Source organism: Bombina bombina, chromosome 1, assembly GCF_027579735.1.
Source record: "Bombina bombina isolate aBomBom1 chromosome 1, aBomBom1.pri, whole genome shotgun sequence".
Lineage (NCBI taxonomy): Eukaryota > Metazoa > Chordata > Amphibia > Anura > Bombinatoridae > Bombina > Bombina bombina.
In genome coordinates this window covers 893,848,498-893,867,689 of record NC_069499.1, presented here as the reverse complement: position 1 = coordinate 893,867,689, position 19,192 = coordinate 893,848,498, and the positions used below count along the sequence as shown (strand labels likewise).

Below are 19,192 nucleotides of genomic sequence, written 5' to 3'. Positions count from 1 at the left end.
GTTCCTGCAACCACAAGGTGAAGTTCCCTCCCTCCCCTTTTGTTGATGTGTTCGTGGCTTAGCAGGTTGCGGGGGTGCTTGTCTTTTATGTGTGGTTAGTTGAATGGGTACCTCCCTAAAGAGGCGGGAGAGAGTTGGGGGGGATGTACCTGGTGGTATGCCAGTGGAAGGTACATCTCTTGGCAAGCATACCAGGTTATGAGGTTAATGTGTTAACGGTTTAAGTAATTTGTTGAATGTATAGTTATATATCATAAAAGATTTAATAAATGCGGGCTACGGCCTTTACACCCACTTTTGTGTCTTGTATCCTTTATTAGCGGAATGCATGCCTAGTATGGGGTCAACCCAAATATTTTCTTTCATGGTTCAGATAACGCATACAATTTTAAACAGCTTTCCTATTTACTTCTATAATCTAATTTGCTTCATTCTCTTGGTGTGTTTTGTTGAAGGAGAAGTAATGCACTACTGGGATCTAGCTGAAAGACAATGATAAAAGGCATATATATGCAGTCACCAATAAGCAGCTTCTGAGCCTACCTAGCTATACTTTTGAATAAAGGATACAATGAGAGCGAAACACATTAGATAACAGAAATAATGTGGAACTTTATTTAAATTGCATTTTCTGTCTGAATCATGAAAGAAAAAAATTGGGTTTAATGTTCCTTTAATTGTTCCAGTCACTTAAAGGGAAAGTCTAGGCCAAAATAAACTTTCATGATTCAGATAGAGCATATAATTTTAAACAATTTCCCAATTTACTTTTATCACCAATTTTGCTTTGTTCTCTTGGTATTCTTAGTTGAAAGCTTAACCTAGGAGGTTCATATGCTAATTTCTTAGACCTTGAAGCCCACCTCTTTCAGATTGCATTTTAACAGTTTTTCACCACTAGAGGGTGTTAGTTCATGTATTTCATATAGATAACACTGTGCTCGTGCATGAGAAGTTATCTGGGAGCAGGCACTGATTGGCTAGACTGCAAGTCTGTCAAAAGAACTGAAAAAAGGGGCAGTTTGCAGAGGCTTAGATACAAGATAATCACAGAGGTAAAAAGTATATGATTATAACTGTGTTGGTTATGCAAAACTGGGAAATGGGTAGTAAAGGGATTATCTATCTTTAAAAACAATAAAAATCCTGGTGTAGACTGTCCCTTTAACAATGGCTTTTTTTGGTGTCCGTTTAGGATGATTTGAATAAAGGTGTTTTGATGTTCTAGCATCTAGAAACAAAAACACAATGTAGATCTGTAAGAATGCACATGGCTCACCTAAAACCGTTAGAATGCTCCAGCTACCAGTTTATACAGAAAATCAAATGCTTAACCAACAAGATGATTGGGTACACTTTGAATTATTTTTTCTGGCATTACATCTTGTGGAGCAAACTATTTTCAGACATCAAGTCCTAAAGTACAAAAGCGGGTTATGTTTTCCATTTACCAAGATGCTAATTTTACTTGACCACTGTCTAGAGTTAGTGCTGAGTTAAGTAATCATACATTTAAATATTACTTTTACTACTGCAATAAAATTGAACTTCATTCATCATAAAACAAATTGTGGAATCAAATGGAATTTGATAAATATACTTCTTATTGCCACTCCTCAGAAAATTACAGAAGGACTTAACCATGTCTGAACAAGGTTGGTTTTGGCAATTTTTAGGATTTATTTATTTTATTTTTTTTAACTTAATTTTGAATTATCCTATTCAAAATATCCACTTAGTGGTAGTATAATATAATATAAAAGCTACCTCTACTCAATAGATTGTATAACTTCTTATAAACACTGAATATTTTATGAAATAATTGTTCCTTATTTCTGTCTAATTCAACAGACTCAAAATATGATTGATAGTGACCGTAATGTAAGGCTATAAACATTAACTTTCCTAAAATATCTGCTTAACAGTCGTTTTGGTTTCTAAATGGAATCATAAAATTATGAAGTCATTTATATGTATTAACTGTGTAAACGTAAAAAAAATATATATAATTTGAAGTACCTATTAATTTAATTTGTAAATTAAGGGACATAAAACACAAAATTTTTGGTTCATGATTCAGATAGAGCATACGATTTAAAACGACGTTCCATTTAATTCTATTATCTAATTTGCTTTGTTCTTTTGGTATCCTTTGTTGAAAAGGATATTGAGGTCGGCTCAGGAGCTGGGAGCTTGTTGCTGATTGGTGGCTGCAATGTATATGCCTGTTGACATTTGCTTACCAATGTGTTCAGCTAGCTCCCAGTAGTGCAATGCTGTTCCTTCAATAAATTATACCAAGAGAATGAAGCAAATTGCTAATATAAGTAAACTGGAAAGTCACATATCAGGTGAGCCAATGACAACAAGCATATACGGTATGTGCAGCCACCAATGAGCAGCTAGCTGCCAGCACTGTATTGCTGCTCCTGCCCCTACCTAGGTATGCTTTTTAACAAAGGATACCAAAAGAACAAAGCAATTAAGACAATATGAGTAAATTGGAAAGTTGTTTAAAATAGCATGCTCTATATAATGCAAATACATCAAATTTCATGTCCCTATATATAGGCTGACCATATTGCCGCTTTAAAAAGGGACACATGAAAAATACATATGTCAGGGTTCTTATAACAGAACATTATTCAAAGCATTTCTTTAAACAACCCTGACATATGTATTTTTCATATGTGTCCCTTTTTAAAGCAGCAGTATGGTCAGCCTACGCCTATATAGAACTAGTCAAAGCTGTATGAAAACCCTGTTACTTTTACAACCCTATATTCAGCAGAGCCTCATTTGCACACTCCCTTTTTTGCCTGTTTTATATTTGTCTCTAAATGTCCTCAGCAGAAGAGATAGGTAAGGGGAAAGCCTTGGTTCCAACACGTGGCACTGGTTACTTTATAGAAACTAAACCTTTCTTCAATATTTAAACTAGCAGATTTTTTTTAAAATATATATATATATATATATATATATATATATATATATATATATATATACGCACTATTATCAGGTTAACCTTTGCTTTAAACACATCAGTATGCCTAGCATGTATTTAGTGTTTAATATCCCTTTAATTAAGGCAAAACATGCATGCAATCAATGAAAATAAGTACTTAACTGTTCTTTAACTCACAAACATTCTATCATGTCTATGAAATAGCAGCAAATAGACAAGTTAAATGATTTATTTTGCATGTAAATGGTTAAAGGGACATGAAACCCAAACGTTTTCTTTCATGATTCAGATAGAGCATATAATTTTAAACCAGTTTCCAATTTACTTTTATTATCTAATTTGCTTCATTCTCTTGAATTAAGCAGCAATGCACTACTGGAAGTTAGATGAATGAATTTGTGAGCCAATAGCACAATGTATCTTAAGTCAACCTAGGTTTCCCTTAAGAAAAAAAAAAAAAGATATCAAGAGAACAAAAAAATTAGATAATAGAAGTAAATTGGAAAGTTATTTAAAATGACATGCTCTATCTGAATCATGAAAGGAAAGAAATGGGTTTCATGTCCCTTTAAGCAAATGCTGTTTACATTAAAAATGAAGAAAGGAAAGAAATGGGTTTCATGTCCCTTTAAGCAAATGCTATTTACATTAAAAATGAAAAAAGCAGCAAACGCATGTTTGTAAACTTTAAATGCTGCATTAATGCTGCCCATTGGCTGAAAAGGACAGTTCTCACGGATGTACTTGTGTAGAACAATAAACCTTTGCTCAGAACATGAACATCCAACTTTGTGAAAAAAACAAAACCCTGTAATATTAGATGGAACACACAAAAGTACAGTAACTAATTAAGTATAAAATGTTTACATGCAAAATTAAAGACGTGATAATGTTTGAAACTTTTTATTTAAATATGTGATGGAGGATTTTGGAATTTAAAGGAACATGGAAATCAAAATTAAACATGTAGGGTTCAGACAGAGCAAGCAATTGCAGACTAAGTAGCAAGCATGCGTTACTGGGAGCTAGCTGGTGATAGGTGTCTACACACATATTCCTCTTTTCATTGGCTCACCAGTTATGGCCAGCTAAATTCCAGCAATGTATTGCTGGCTCTGAAGCTGACTCTCATTGATACAAATATTTTTTGTGCTTCTTATCCTGAAAGTATAAAAACTATCCTACAAATATTATTATATATGTAACCTATGCACTTTGACATTTCACACTAATAAGTCTGTAGCTTTATACCCTATGTTAAATAGGATCTGACATTACAAAATGTTATTTACAGTTTCACAAATTATTTTGTAGGAATAAATAAACATGACTTTTAAATCAACTTACAAGCCATTTGAATTTTAAATAATAAAAAAAAAAATTATATTTAAGATTTTTCTCCAAGTCAGTTATTTCACCTGACCTTAAAAAAGTTGGTATAATGTCAGTTTAAAGTCAGATTTTTGTGAATAGACTCCATGGACCCATTTTCCATTTGGACGTATTGATCCGTATAGTAAACATGTAGCCTGTGATACTTCTATGGTAATAAGTGCTAAAATATTAACATCTTTACTTTAAAAAGTCAGGTAATAAGAAGTCACTTTTATGTAGCTCTGCTATGAGGCCGCTGAAACAGAAAACATTACACAGAACCATGAGGGCCAGCACGTGGCTGTATCTGCTGATCTCTTTACATGCAATGACTTTAGCCCATAGATCATAAATTGTCATTAACTTGTAGACAGATAGTTGCCTGATTTTTTTCAAAAGAGAAACATAATTACATATCACAGATCAAAGCAAAATAATTTAATATATTTATATATAATATATTCTATAGAACCTTCCTAAATAATTGTATAAATTTATATTTTTCCTCAGCATAGTAAAATACTTTTTTGTTTACTTTGCTACCAAATAAATGATTATCATCATTTTTTTAGTAAAGAAAATTGAATTGGTCACATCATTATACATACTTGCTTTTCCAGCAGCAAGTTGGATACAAAGCACCATATAATGGAAATACATCTAATGTCATTTTAATTATATGATAGTGACATATTGGTATCTATTCAATCAAAATGGTGATAGATTTTGACCATATTATGAGTTTATGGTATGCAAATGTGATCATCTTTCATGGCAGCTATTTTGTTTTTTTAGTGCCATTGAAAATATTCAAAGTTGGAAATTAAAATTATTATACACAGCAGATATATAAGTAACAAGTGGCAAATATATTTTTCACTAGTATTATGTAATTTTTGCTTAAATATATGAAAATGGCTTGTGTCAACTTGTACATAAAAACTTTGCTGAATAGATTCCATTAGTGTCTCAATCATAAAGTTCAAAACACTATATTTTAAAAAAAAAAGACCATCCAGATGGTCTCATAAATTTCTAAAAGCACATTATTTACAACAGATTGTTGTACTGGTTTTTAAATCTGATGAAACATACAAAAAAACCATTGCAACAATTAAATAAAAGCACCATTAGTGTTGATAACAGTTGGCAGCCATTTTGTCTCACAAGTTCAGAGTTAAGGACTTTTTGCTGTAGCAGCTGGCGGTTTCATGTATTCCTTAAAGTTAATAGAGATGCTCTACAGAACCATCAATTCTAATGTTTGTGGCCAAGCAGAATAATAATTGACCACTAGAAACTTCAGTTCCTGCTGTTGCCAGATTTAATGCATTACTCCCTCAGTCTGGTTTTTCCCACCTACTGTTGAGGCCTCTTACTTGTTTGACCTTTTCAGCCACCACATTTTAGCTAATTGACAGTTTCCTGTTATATAAAGTCTGATTGATGCAGTCTTTGAGGCCACTTGGATATCTTTGACTTGTTCAAAAATTCTGTTACAATTTCACCAAATAAAATCATGATATCTGTAAAATGCTAATAAAATTAGCTTTAAGTACATTGCCTCAGCATGTTTCAGGAGAGAAATAAATGTGTACAAGATCAATGGATCTTGTGTAAATAAACTGGCAAATGGCAAAGCTTTGCTTTCCCTGAAGGCATAGCACTTTGAAACACAATTTCCTTTCTGTATAATTAATTATTATTTTCAACTGGCAAAATATATCCGGAAACATTAATTTTAAAATGATACGATCAGCTTATAAGGTATTTCAACATGCTGGTAGATCAAAAGGTATTTAAGAAATTATTATTTCCGTGGTTTCATGGCTGCCACTCTGCCAGAGGAAAGCTGTAGTATTGACAATTTCAAATATAGTCATTAGTGGGTCAAAGTGTGTCGCTATAGTTTTTCTTTTTTGTACACGAGTTACAACATTGCTTTCCATAAAATTTGTGATTGCAGACACCATGCTGTGGAACCAGTGAGCACCAGTTGAAGTAATCTACACAAGAGGGATCATCTGCAAAAAAAAAAAAAAGCAAAAAAAAAAAATGAGAATTTTTGACCAATTACTTCAGAGGTGTATAAAGTTGACTCAATAATTGCATTTAAGAAACGATTCCTGTATACAAACATAAATTCATGAAATATGTCAAGATAACAAAACTGTGAAGTTTAAAGAGGCAGTAAACCTAGAAAATAATTTTATATAATTCTGCACATAGTGCAGAATTATATAACATTATCTTAGCCAAACTTTATTCAACATAATATTGCCGGTGAAATTTGATTAAAAAATAAAAAGAGGGTTTTTCAGACCGCCGCTCTTGCTCTACTGAGCGGGTCTGGTTTTCCCCCTGAGCACATCTGGGCAGCTGTCTAGTCACAGCCCGGCCCGATCGCGTCATTACACTCAATGCAGCTCGCTCCTGCTCTGTCTGATAGCTGGAGCGAGCTACATTGAGTGTAATGGCACGATTGGGCCAGGCTGTGACTAGACAGCTGCCCCGATGCGCTCAGGTTGAAAACCAGACCCGCTCAGTAGAGCAAGAGCGGTGGTCTGAAAAACCCTATTTTTTTAATAAAATTTCACCGGCAATATTATGTTGAATAAGGTTTGGCTAAGATAATGTTATATAATTCTGCACTATGTGCAGAATTATATAACATTATTTTCTAGGTTTACTGCCCCTTTAAGGGGCCGATTTATCAAGCTCCGTATGGATCTTGATGCCCCTTATAATTGTTGCTAAAACACTTTAAGGGAAGATACGTGAGAAGGATTTCCTCCTTTTTTTCTACTGCCCAGGTGTGAGCAACTATGTATGTTTATACACCATATAAATATGCAAGATTGTAATTGGTTAGCACGGATTCTTTTGTTCTGGGAAATTAAATAGCATATACATTACTCATTTGAGAAAATAAAACTGCACTATTAATAGAAAATTGCTAAAATGCAGCTGGTAATCAACATTCAAATGCAATGCTAGAATTTAATATCAAAATGTTAATATTTGTAGAACAGATATCAAGTGGAACATTTTCCCTAACAAGAAAAGAATATAGAGAGAAAAAAAAGAGAAGGGGAGTATGATTAAGCCTTAAGTTACTTAATCAGTTGATTACAAAAAAGATGAAGTGGTGCCAGAGAAACAACTAATATAATGACTAGTCGCAGGGACCAAGTGAGCACTTAATCTGTCAGAGAAACAAGAGGTCAGCCATGCCAAATGCAACTGAGCTTTCTGGCATGAGTAGTGAAGACACATCTGTATTGATTATAATATCACTTATTAAATAATATGATGAAAATACTGTAAATATTATACCTTTCCTTTCTGTTGGTGGGCAAAAGTTTGTATTACAAGCTTGAGAATTTGGAGGTTTCTGATGTGACAAACAACCAGAGGAAGGTCTTCCATGACGAAAACATTGTACGATCCGAACTTGTACACCTCCTCCACAGGTTACAGAGCACTTAAGTAATGCAAAAAAACATTAAGTTATTAATGTAAGTAATTGCAACATTAACACATGGAACATTTTTAAAGACTTTCAAATTCTTGTGAAAAAATGTTTAAAATAAAACCGGTTACTTACTTTTAAAATGACTGTAATAACTGTTAAATAGGTCTCAGTTTTGTACAATCCCTAAATTAATAAGAGCTCAATATTTATGTGCTGCCCCTTAAACTGAAATATATCAGCTTTGCTCAAAAATGTGGTGTTATTATATCATGTGCCTGTTCACCTCTCTCTTTATTTGTCTGCACCTCGATAATGTCCTTGCCTCTAAGCTGTATTTATATAACTCATTAGCACATTGTTAAAGGGACATGAAACCCAATTGTTTTTCTTTTATGATTCAGATAGAGAATACAGTTTTAAAAATGTTTCCATTTACTTCTATTATAAAATTTGCATATTTCTCAGGTTATTCTTTATTCTACCATCTACCAACTTTAAGTTCTGATACCATTCACTGCAACCCCCAATACTGCAAGAGATTACCCCCTTATAATACCCCATCTATTCAGGAACCTTTAACCTAAGAAACCTTCTCACCATAAGAAAACCCTTTTACCATAACCAGCATTATCTCTATATATTTTCTCAAACAATCTGAATATGTGGAGAGCTTAATTATTACATTCTGTCCTTATATTTATTGGTTCACTATGTAACCCATCATTGATATTTTTAAAATAATTTCAAAGGAAAGAATTGCTTATCCTATATAATAAAAGGCCAAGTGTGTTTGTTCGAAGCTGTCATGCACAGTAGAGACTGCGCAAGGACAAACACACTTGGCCTACCTCACCTGGCATCTGGCATGGAGTGGGTGTAGCCAGACGGGCGTGGTGTGGGCGGGTCAGGTATGATGTGGGCGGAGCTGGTGTGACGTGGGTGGGGTCGGGTGTGACGTGGGTGTGGTGGGGCGTGGCCGACGGGGCATGGGTGGGGCCGGATTTGATGTGAGAGATAGTAGAGAGCTCTAAAGGGGGGGAGACAGCAAAAGAGAGGGGGGAGAGACAGCAAAAGAGAGGGTGGAGAGAGAGCAAAAAGAGGGGGGGAGTGAGCAAAAAGAGGGGGGAAGAGAGAGAGCAAAAGAGAGGAAGAGACACAGCAAAAGAGAGAGGGGAGAGAGAGCACAAAAGAGGGAGAGAGAGAGCACAAAAGATGGGGAGAGAGAGCTCAAAAGAGAGAGGGGAGAGAGAGAGCGCAAAAGAGGGGAGAGAGAGAGCGCAAAAGAGGGGGGAGAGAGAGCGCAAAAGAGAAGGGGGAGAGAGAGCTCAAAAGAGAAGGGGGAGAGAGCGCAAAAGAGAGTAGTAGATAGCGCTTAAGAGAGGGGGGAGAGGGAGCAAAAGGGGGGGGGGAGAGAGCAAAAGAGGGGGGGGGAGAGAGCAAAAGAGAGGGGGGGAGAGAGAGAGCAAAAGAGAGGAGAGAGATAGATAGCAAAAGAGAGGGGGGAGAGGGGGCAAAAGAGGGAGGAGAGAGCGCAAAAGAGGGGGGAGAGCGCAAAAGAGAGGGGGAGAGAGCACAAAAGAGGGGGAGAGAGCGCAAAAGAGGGGGGAGAGAGCGCAAAAGAGGGGAAAGAGAGCAAAAGAGAGGGGGAGAGAGCGCAAAAGAGAGAGGGAGAGAGTGCAAAAGAGAGGGGGAGAGAGTGCAAAAGAGGGGGAGAGTGCAAAAAAGGGGGGAGAGAGCGCAAAAGAGGGGGGAGAGAGAGCAAAAGAGGGGGAGAGAGAGCAAAAGAGGGGGAAGGAGAGCAAAAGAGGGGAGAGAGCAAAAGAGGGGAAGAGAGAACAAAAGAGGGGAAGAGAGAGCAAAATAGGGGAGAGAGAGCAAAAGAGGGGGAGAGAGAGAGAGCAAAAGAGGGGGGAGAGAGCAGAAGAGGTGCGGGGAAGAGAGAGCACAAAAGAGAGGGGGGAGAGAGAGGAAGCAAGGGTTGGAACCGCGGTACTTAAAAAAATTGGCCCGTGTACACAGGCTTTAGGACTAGTACAGCCATCATAAGAGGTTAACCAGATTGGGGAATTTTCTTAGGCAGTAAGGTCAAAATGGATGAGTAACTTTAGGTAAGGTGCTAAATACTAATGATATTGAAGTTAATTCATTATACAATATTTCTAAAGAATAAAAATGGGGATGCATTTAATATAGATTTTCTGAGAAATTCTGAGAATGGATTTAATTACTTGAATTACAAAAGTATTGGAATGCTGGTTTAACTTATAAGAACAGAAAAAAATGCCTATTGGATGTAATTAACCACAAGGTTGGAATTTAGCCCTTTTTATTAGAAATGTTAACAAATTATAAGTATTAGAAAAATAAATGTGTTCTGTATATGAAAATAAAGTACAAGCATACTATTTTTATGTTACTTAATCAAGGTTTCGAAGGTTTAAGAAATGCTCAATTTAAACTTATTCAAAATATGGAAAGTTTCTGAAATGAAAAAGGTATCATTCAATTTCTGTCACATCAATAATTATGTCCTCTCCAAGAAAAACTACTTTTTAACCCCTTAAGGACACGGCCATTTTTCAATTTCTTTCCCTTAAGGACCAGGGCTATTTTTACATTTCTGCGGTGTTTGTGTTTAGCTGTAATTTTCTTCTTACTCATTTACTGTACCCACACATATTATATACCATTTTTCTCGCCATTAAATGGACTTTCTAAAGATACCATTATTTTCATCATATCTTATAATTTACTATAAAAAAAATTATAAAATATGAGGAAAAAATGGAAAAAAACACACTTTTTCTAACTTTGACCCCCAAAATCTGTTACACATCTACAACCACCAAAAAACACCCATGCTAAATAGTTTCTAAATTTTGTCCTGAGTTTAGAAATACCCAATATTTACATGTTCTTTGCGTTTTTCGCAAGTTATAGGGCAATAAGTACAAGTAGCACTTTTCTATTTCCAAACCACTTTTTTTCAAAATTAGCGCTAGTTACATTGGGACACTGATATTTTTCAGGAATCCCTGAATATCCCTTGACATGTATATATATTTTTTTAGAAGACATCCCAAATTAATGATCTAGGCCCATTTTGGTATATTTCATGCCACCATTTCACCGCCAAATGAGATCAAATAAAAAAAAATTCCCTTTTTCATAATTTTTTTCACAAACTTTAGGTTTCTCACTGAAATGATTTGCAAACAACTTGTGCAATTATGGCATAAATGGTTGTAAACGCTTCTCTGGGATCCCCTTTGTTCATAAACAGCAAACATATATGGCTTTGGCATTGCTTTTTGGTAATTAGAAGGCCGCTAAATGCCACTGCGCACCACACATGTATTATGCCCAGCAGTGAAGGGGTTAATTAGGGAGCATGTAGGGAGCTTCTAGGGTTAATTTTAGCTTTAGTGTAGTGTAGTAGACAACCCCAAGTATTGATCTAGGCCCATCTTGGTATATTTCATGCCACCATGTCACCGCCAAATGTGATCAAATAAAAAAAAATGTTAAATTTTTTACAATTTTAGGTTTCTCACTGAAATTATTAACAAACAACTTGTGCAATTATGGCATAAATGGTTGTAAATGCTTCTCTGGGATCCCCTTTGTTCAGAAATAGCAGACATATATGGCTTTTGTGTTGCTTTTTGGTAATTAGAAGGCTGCTAAATGCTGCTGCGCATCACACGTGTATTATGCCCAGCAGTGCAGGGGTTAATTAGATAGCTTGTAGGGAGCTTGCAGGGTTAATTTTAGCTTTAGTGTAGAGATCAGCCTCCCACCTGAGAGATCCCACCCCCTGATCCCTCCCAAACATCTCTCTTCCCTCCCCCGCCCCACAATTGTCCCCGCCATCTTAAGTACAGGCAGAAACTCTGCCAGTACTAAAATAAAAAAAAAATATCTGTTTAGCTGTGATGGACCCCCCCTTAGCCCCTAACCTCTCTGATCCCCCCCAAACAGCTCTATAACACTTGCCCACATACTATTTGCTGGCAGCTGTCTGCCAGTACCCAATTTGCCTCCAAAAAATGTTTTTTTTTGCATGTAATTAAATCTGTAGTGTTAATTCTGTAGTGTAGCTGCCCCCCCTAATACCCTCCTCCCCCTCCCAGATCCTTTTGAAAATTATTTCCCCCCCTGCCTCTCCCTCTCTCCCATTCATAAATTCATTGGTGGCAGTGGCTGTTATGCGATCGCGTGCATATATGCGCGCGCACGCGCGCTCCCTGCAGGCCCCCGCACGCTCCCGGCACCCGGCGTGCACATTGCACATTCAGGAACCGGATGCCGGGTAGCGATGGGCCGCCCACCCGCCTCCCTGCAGCTGCTCCCACCCACCAAGGATCGGGCCCATCGCTACCGGTGCAGAGAGGGCCACAGAGTGGCTCTCTCTGCATCTGTTTTGGAAAAAAGGTATTGCAGTGATGCCTCAATGTCGAGGCATCACAGCAATACCTTGAAAGCGGCTGGAAGCGATCAGGATCGCTTCCAGCCGCTTTAAACCCTGATGTCGTACAGGGTACGTCGCTGGTCTTTAAAGACCAGGTTGTGTGCGACGTACCCTGTACGACATGTGTCGTTAAGGGGTTAAACTAATGATGAACATCATTTGAGTTATTTAGTTTATTTATTTTCTCCAGGACTATTAAACATAGCTTTTCTTAAAGGGACAGTCAAGTCAAAAAAAAACTTTAATGATTTAAATAGGGCATGTCATTTTAAACAACTTCCCAATTGACTTTCATCACCAATTTTGCTTTGTTCTTTTGGTATTCTTAGTTGAAAGCTAAACCTAGGAGGTTCATATGCTAATTTATAAGACCTTGAAGACTGCCTCTAATCTGAATGCATTTTGACCACTAGAGGGCATTAGTTCATGTGTTCCATATAGATAACATTAATCTCATGCACGTGAAGTGACTTAGGAGTGAGCACTGATTGCCTAAAATGCAAGTCTGTCAAAAGAACTGAAATAAGGGGGCAGTCAGCAGAAACTTAGAAACAAGGTAATTACAGAGGTGAAAAGTGTATTATTATAGCTGTGTTTGTTATGCAAAACTGGGGAATGGGTAATAAAGGCATTATCTTTCTTTTTAAACAACCAAAATTCTGGTGTTGACTATCCCTTTAAGGACTTTTCATACAAACATTGTATATTTGATTTAGGGAAACTATCCCAGAGATCACTCTTATTAGACATATCTCTTAATTTCATACAGCAGATTCAATAAAATGCAAGAGGGGACACCAAATAATGAATTAATTACCTGGGATAATTCATTAAAAATACATTACTTTAACTTTATATGTGATCTATAATTTGCTCGGCATAAATTGAGATTTTTTTCTAATGAATTCTCATAGAATCTTGGAAATAACATAAATTATGCTTACCTGATAAATTATTTTCCATCGTGGGGAGGAGAGTCCACGGCTTCATTCATTACTTATGGGAATTAAGATCCTGGCTACCAGGAGGAGGCAAAGACACCTCCAGCCAAAGGCTTAAATACCTCCCCCACTCCCCTCATCCCCCAGTCATTCTGCCGAGGGAACAAGGAACAGTAGGAGAAATATAAGGGTATAAATGGTGCCAGAAGAAAATATTACATTTAGGGCCGCCCACCGGAGATACGGGCGGGAGCCGTGGACTCTCCTCCCTACGATGGAAATGAAATTATCAGGTAAGCATAATTTATGTCTTCCATCTAAAGGGGAGGAGAGTTCATGGCTTCATTCATTACTTATGGGAAACATATTCCCAAGCTCTAGAGGACACTGAATGAAACCGGGAGGGCACCACAGCCTGTAGAACCGTTCTCCCAAAAACAGCTTCCACAGAAGCAGCTTTGTAAAACTTTGTGAAAGTATGCAAGAAGGACCAGTTAGCAGCCTTACAAATCTGCTCCATAGAAGCCTCATTTCTTTCATGTAATTAACAAGAGTCCATGAGCTAGTGACGTATGGGATATACATTCCTACCAGGAGGGGCAAAGTTTCCCAAACCTTAAAATGCCTATAAATACACCCCTCACCACACCCACAAATCAGTTTTACAAACTTTGCCTCCAAGGGAGGTGGTGAAGTAAGTTTGTGCTAGATTCTACGTTGATATGCGCTCCGCAGCAAGTTGGAGCCCGGTTTTCCTCTCAGCGTGCAGTGAATGTCAGAGGGATGTGAAGAGAGTATTGCCTATTGAATGCAGTGATCTCCTTCTACGGGGTCTATTTCATAAGGTTCTCTGTTATCGGTCGTAGAGATTCATCTCTTACCTCCCTTTTCAGATCGACGATATACTCTTATATTTACCATTACCTCTACTGATTCTCGTTTCAGTACTGGTTTGGCTTTCTACAAACATGTAGATGAGTGTCCTGGGGTAAGTAAGTCTTATTTTCTGTGACACTCTAAGCTATGGTTGGGCACTTTATTTATAAAGTTCTAAATATATGTATTCAAACATTTATTTGCCTTGACTCAGAATGTTCAACTTTCCTTATTTTCAGACAGTCAGTTTCATATTTGGGATTATGCATTGAATTATCATATTTTTCTTACCTCAAAAATTTGACTTTTTTCCCTGTGGGCTGTTAGGCTCGCGGGGGCTGAAAATGCTTCATTTTATTGCGTCATTCTTGGCGCGGACTTTTTTGGCGCAAAAATTCTTTTCCGTTTCCGGCGTCATACGTGTCGCCGGAAGTTTCGTCATTTTTTGACGTTATTTTGCGCCAAAAATGTCGGCGTTCCGGATGTGGCGTCATTTTTGGCGCCAAAAGCATTTAGGCGCCAAATAATGTGGGCGTCTTATTTGGCGCTAAAAAATATGGGCGTCGCTTTTGTCTCCACATTATTTCAGTCTCATTTTTCATTTGCTTCTGGTTGCTAGAAGCTTGATATTTGGCATTCTTTCCCATTCCTGAAACTGTCTTATAAGGAATTTGATCTATTTTGCTTTATATGTTGTTTTTTCTCTTACATATTGCAAGATGTCTCACGTTGCATCTGAGCCAGAAGATACTACAGGAAAATCACTGCCTGCTGGATCTACCAAAGCTAAGTGTATCTGCTGTAAATTTTTGGTAGCTATTCCTCCAGCTGTTGTTTGTAATAATTGTCATGACAAACTTGTTAAAGCAGATAAAATTTCCTTTAGTAATGTACCATTGCCTGTTGCAGTTCCCTCAACATCTAAGGTGCAGAATGTTCCTGATAACATAAGAGATTTTGTTTCTGAATCCATAAAGAAGGCTTTGTCTGTTATTTCTCCTTCTAGTAAACGTAAAAAGTCTTTTAAATCTTCTCTCTCTACAGATGAATTTTTAAATGAACACCATCATTCTGATTCTTTGGACTCTTCTGGTTCAGAGGATTCTATCTCAGAGATTGATGCTGATAAATCTTCATATTTATTTAAGATGGAATTTATTCGCTCTTTACTTAAAGAAGTACTAATTGCTTTAGAAATAGAGGATTCTAGTCCTCTTGATACTAATTCTATACGTTTGGATAAGGTTTTTAAAGCTCCTGCGGTTATTCCAGAAGTTTTTCCTGTTCCTAATGCTATTTCTGCAGTGATTTCCAAAGAATGGGATAAATTGGGTAATTCATTTACTCCTTCTAAACGTTTTAAGCAATTATATCCTGTTCCGCCTGACAGGTTAGAATTTTGGGACAAAATCCCTAAAGTTGATGGGGCTATTTCTACCCTTGCTAAACGTACTACCATTCCTACGTCAGATGGTTCCTCGTTTAAGGATCCTTTAGATAGAAAAATTGAATCTTTTCTAAGAAAAGCTTATCTGTGTTCAGGTAATCTTCTTAGACCTGCTATATCATTGGCTGATGTTGCTGCAGCTTCAACTTTTTGGTTGGAAACTCTAGCGCAACAAGTAGCAAATCGTGATTCTCATGATATTATTATTCTTCTCCAGCATGCTAATAATTTTATCTGTGATGCCATTTTTGATATTATTAGAGTTGATGTTAGGTTTATGTCTCTGGCTATCTTAGCCAGAAGAGCTTTATGGCTTAAGACTTGGAATGCTGATATGGCTTCTAAATCAACTCTACTTTCCATTTCTTTCCAGGGAAACAAATTATTTGGTTCTCAGTTGGATTCTATTATTTCAACTGTTACTGGTGGGAAAGGAACTTTTTTACCGCAGGATAAAAAATCTAAAGGTAAAAACAGGGCTAACAATCGTTTTCGTTCCTTTCGTTTCAACAAAGAACAAAAGCCTGATCCTTCGTCCTCAGGAGCAGTTTCAGTTTGGAAACCATCTCCAGTCTGGAATAAATCCAAGCCTGCTAGAAAGGCAAAGCCTGCTTCTAAGTTCACATGAAGGTACGGCCCTCATTCCAGTTCAGCTGGTAGGGGGCAGGTTACGTTTTTTCAAAGAAATTTGGATCAATTCTGTTCACAATCTTTGGATTCAGAACATTGTTTCAGAAGGGTACAGAATTGGTTTCAAGATGAGACCTCCTGCAAAGAGATTTTTTCTTTCCCGTGTCCCAGTAAATCCAGTGAAAGCTCAAGCATTTCTGAATTGTGTTTCAGATCTAGAGTTGGCTGGAGTAATTATGCCAGTTCCAGTTCCGGAACAGGGGATGGGGTTTTATTCAAATCTCTTCATTGTACCAAAGAAGGAGAATTCCTTCAGACCAGTTCTGGATCTAAAATTATTGAATCGTTATGTAAGGATACCAACGTTCAAGATGGTAACTGTAAGGACTATATTGCCTTTTGTTCAGCAAGGGAATTATATGTCCACAATAGATTTACAGGATGCATATCTGCATATTCCGATTCATCCAGATCATTTTCAGTTCCTGAGATTCTCTTTTCTAGACAAGCATTACCAATTTGTGGCTCTACCGTTTGGCCTTGCTACAGCTCCAAGAATTTTCACAAAGATTCTCGGTGCCCTTCTGTCTGTAATCAGAGAACAGGGTATTGTGGTATTTCCTTATTTGGACGATATCTTGGTACTTGCTCAGTCTTTACATTTAGCAGAGTCTCATACGAATCGACTTGTGTTGTTTCTTCAAGATCATGGTTGGAGGATCAATTTACCAAAAAGTTCTTTGATTCCTCAAACAAGGGTATCCTTTCTGGGTTTCCAGATAGATTCAGTGTCCATGACCCTGTCTTTAACAGACAAGAGACGTCTAAAATTGATTACAGCTTGTCGAAACCTTCAGTCTCAATCATTCCCTTCGGTAGCCTTATGCATGGAAATTCTAGGTCTTATGACTGCTGCATCGGACGCGATCCCCTTTGCTCGTTTTCACATGCGACCTCTTCAGCTCTGTATGCTGAACCAATGGTGCAGGGATTACACGAAGATATATCAATTAATATCTTTAAAACCGATTGTTCGACACTCTCTAACGTGGTGGACAGATCACCATCGTTTAATTCAGGGGGCTTCTTTTGTTCTTCCGACCTGGACTGTAATTTCAACAGATGCAAGTCTCACAGGTTGGGGAGCTGTGTGGGGATCTCTGACGGCACAGGGAGTTTGGGAATCTCAGGAGGTGAGATTACCGATCAATATTTTGGAACTCCGTGCAATTTTCAGAGCTCTTCAGTTTTGGCCTCTTCTGAAGAGAGAATCGTTCATTTGTTTTCAGACAGACAATGTCACAACTGTGGCATACATCAATCATCAAGGAGGGACTCACAGTCCTCTGGCTATGAAAGAAGTATCTCGAATTTTGGTTTGGGCGGAATCCAGCTCCTGTCTAATCTCTGCGGTTCATATCCCAGGTGTAGACAATTGGGAAGCGGATTATCTCAGTCGCCAAACGTTGCATCCGGGCGAATGGTCTCTTCACCCAGAGGTATTTCTTCAGATTGTTCAAATGTGGGGGCTTCCAGAGATAGATCTGATGGCTTCTCATCTAAACAAGAAACTTCCCAGGTATCTGTCCAGATCCCGGGATCCTCAGGCGGAGGCAGTGGATGCATTATCACTTCCTTGGAAGTATCATCCTGCCTATATCTTTCCGCCTCTAGTTCTTCTTCCAAGAGTAATCTCCAAGATTCTGAGGGAATGCTCGTTTGTTCTGCTAATAGCTCCGGCATGGCCTCACAGGTTTTGGTATGCGGATCTTGTCCGGATGGCATCTTGCCAACCATGGACTCTTCCGTTAAGACCAGACCTTCTGTCGCAAGGTCCTTTTTTCCATCCGGATCTGAAATCCTTAAATTTAAAGGTATGGAGATTGAACGCTTGATTCTTAGTCAAAGAGGTTTCTCTGACTCTGTGATTGATACTATGTTACAGGCTCGTAAATCTGTATCTAGAGAGATATATTATAGAGTCTGGAAGACTTATATTTCTTGGTGTCTTACTCATCATTTTTCTTGGTATTCTTTTAGAATTCCGAGAATATTACAATTTCTTCAGGATGGTTTAGATAAGGGTTTGTCCGCAAGTTCCTTGAAAGGACAAATCTCTGCTCTTTCTGTTCTTTTTCACAGAAAGATTGCTATTCTTCCTGATATTCATTGTTTTGTACAAGCTTTGGTTCGTATAAAACCTGTCATTAAGTCAATTTCTCCTCCATGGAGTTTGAATTTGGTTCTGGGAGCTCTTCAAGCTCCTCCGTTTGAACCTATGCATTCATTGGACATTAAATTGCTTTCTTGGAAAGTTTTGTTCCTTTTGGCCATCTCTTCTGCCAGAAGAGTTTCTGAATTATCTGCTCTTTCTTGTGAGTCTCCTTTTCTGATTTTTCATCAGGATAAGGCGGTGTTGCGAACTTCTTTTGAATTTTTACCTAAGGTTGTGAATTCCAACAACATTAGTAGAGAAATCGTGGTTCCTTCATTATGTCCTAATCCTAAGAATTCTAAGGAAAAATCGTTACATTCTTTGGATGTTGTTAGAGCTTTGAAATATTATGTTGAAGCTACTAAATCTTTCCGAAAGACTTCTAGTCTATTTGTCATCTTTTCTGGTTCTAGAAAAGGCCAGAAAGCTTCTGCCATTTCTTTGGCATCCTGGTTGAAATCTTTAATTCATCTTGCCTATGTTAAATCGGGTAAGACTCCGCCTCAGCGGATTACAGCTCATTCTACTAGGTCAGTTTCTACTTCCTGGGCGTTTAGGAATGAAGCTTCAGTTGATCAGATTTGCAAAGCAGCGACTTGGTCCTCTTTGCATACTTTTACTAAATTCTACCATTTTGATGTATTCTCTTCTTCTGAAGCAGTTTTTGGTAGAAAGGTACTTCAGGCAGTGGTTTCGGTTTGAATCTTCTGCTTATGTTTTTCATTAAACTTTATTTTGGGTGTGGATTATTTTCAGCAGGAATTGGCTGTCTTTATTTTATCCCTCCCTCTCTAGTGA

The 19,192-nt window shown here is 37.6% G+C and overlaps 1 protein-coding gene across 1 annotated transcript in view; it reads right to left on the bottom strand.

Moving 5' to 3' along the window:
* Positions 1 to 3,852: 3,852 nt before the first annotated feature.
* Positions 3,853 to 19,192, bottom strand: part of ADAMTS18 (ADAM metallopeptidase with thrombospondin type 1 motif 18) — a gene marked incomplete at its 5' end in the record, with an annotated part of 193,998 nt that continues 178,658 nt past the window's right edge. Inside the window, 2 exons of the mRNA XM_053715800.1 lie at positions 3,853 to 6,363; positions 7,676 to 7,823. Coding sequence (XP_053571775.1) covers positions 6,230 to 6,363; positions 7,676 to 7,823 — 282 coding nt within the window. The remainder of the gene's footprint in view (positions 6,364 to 7,675; positions 7,824 to 19,192) is intronic.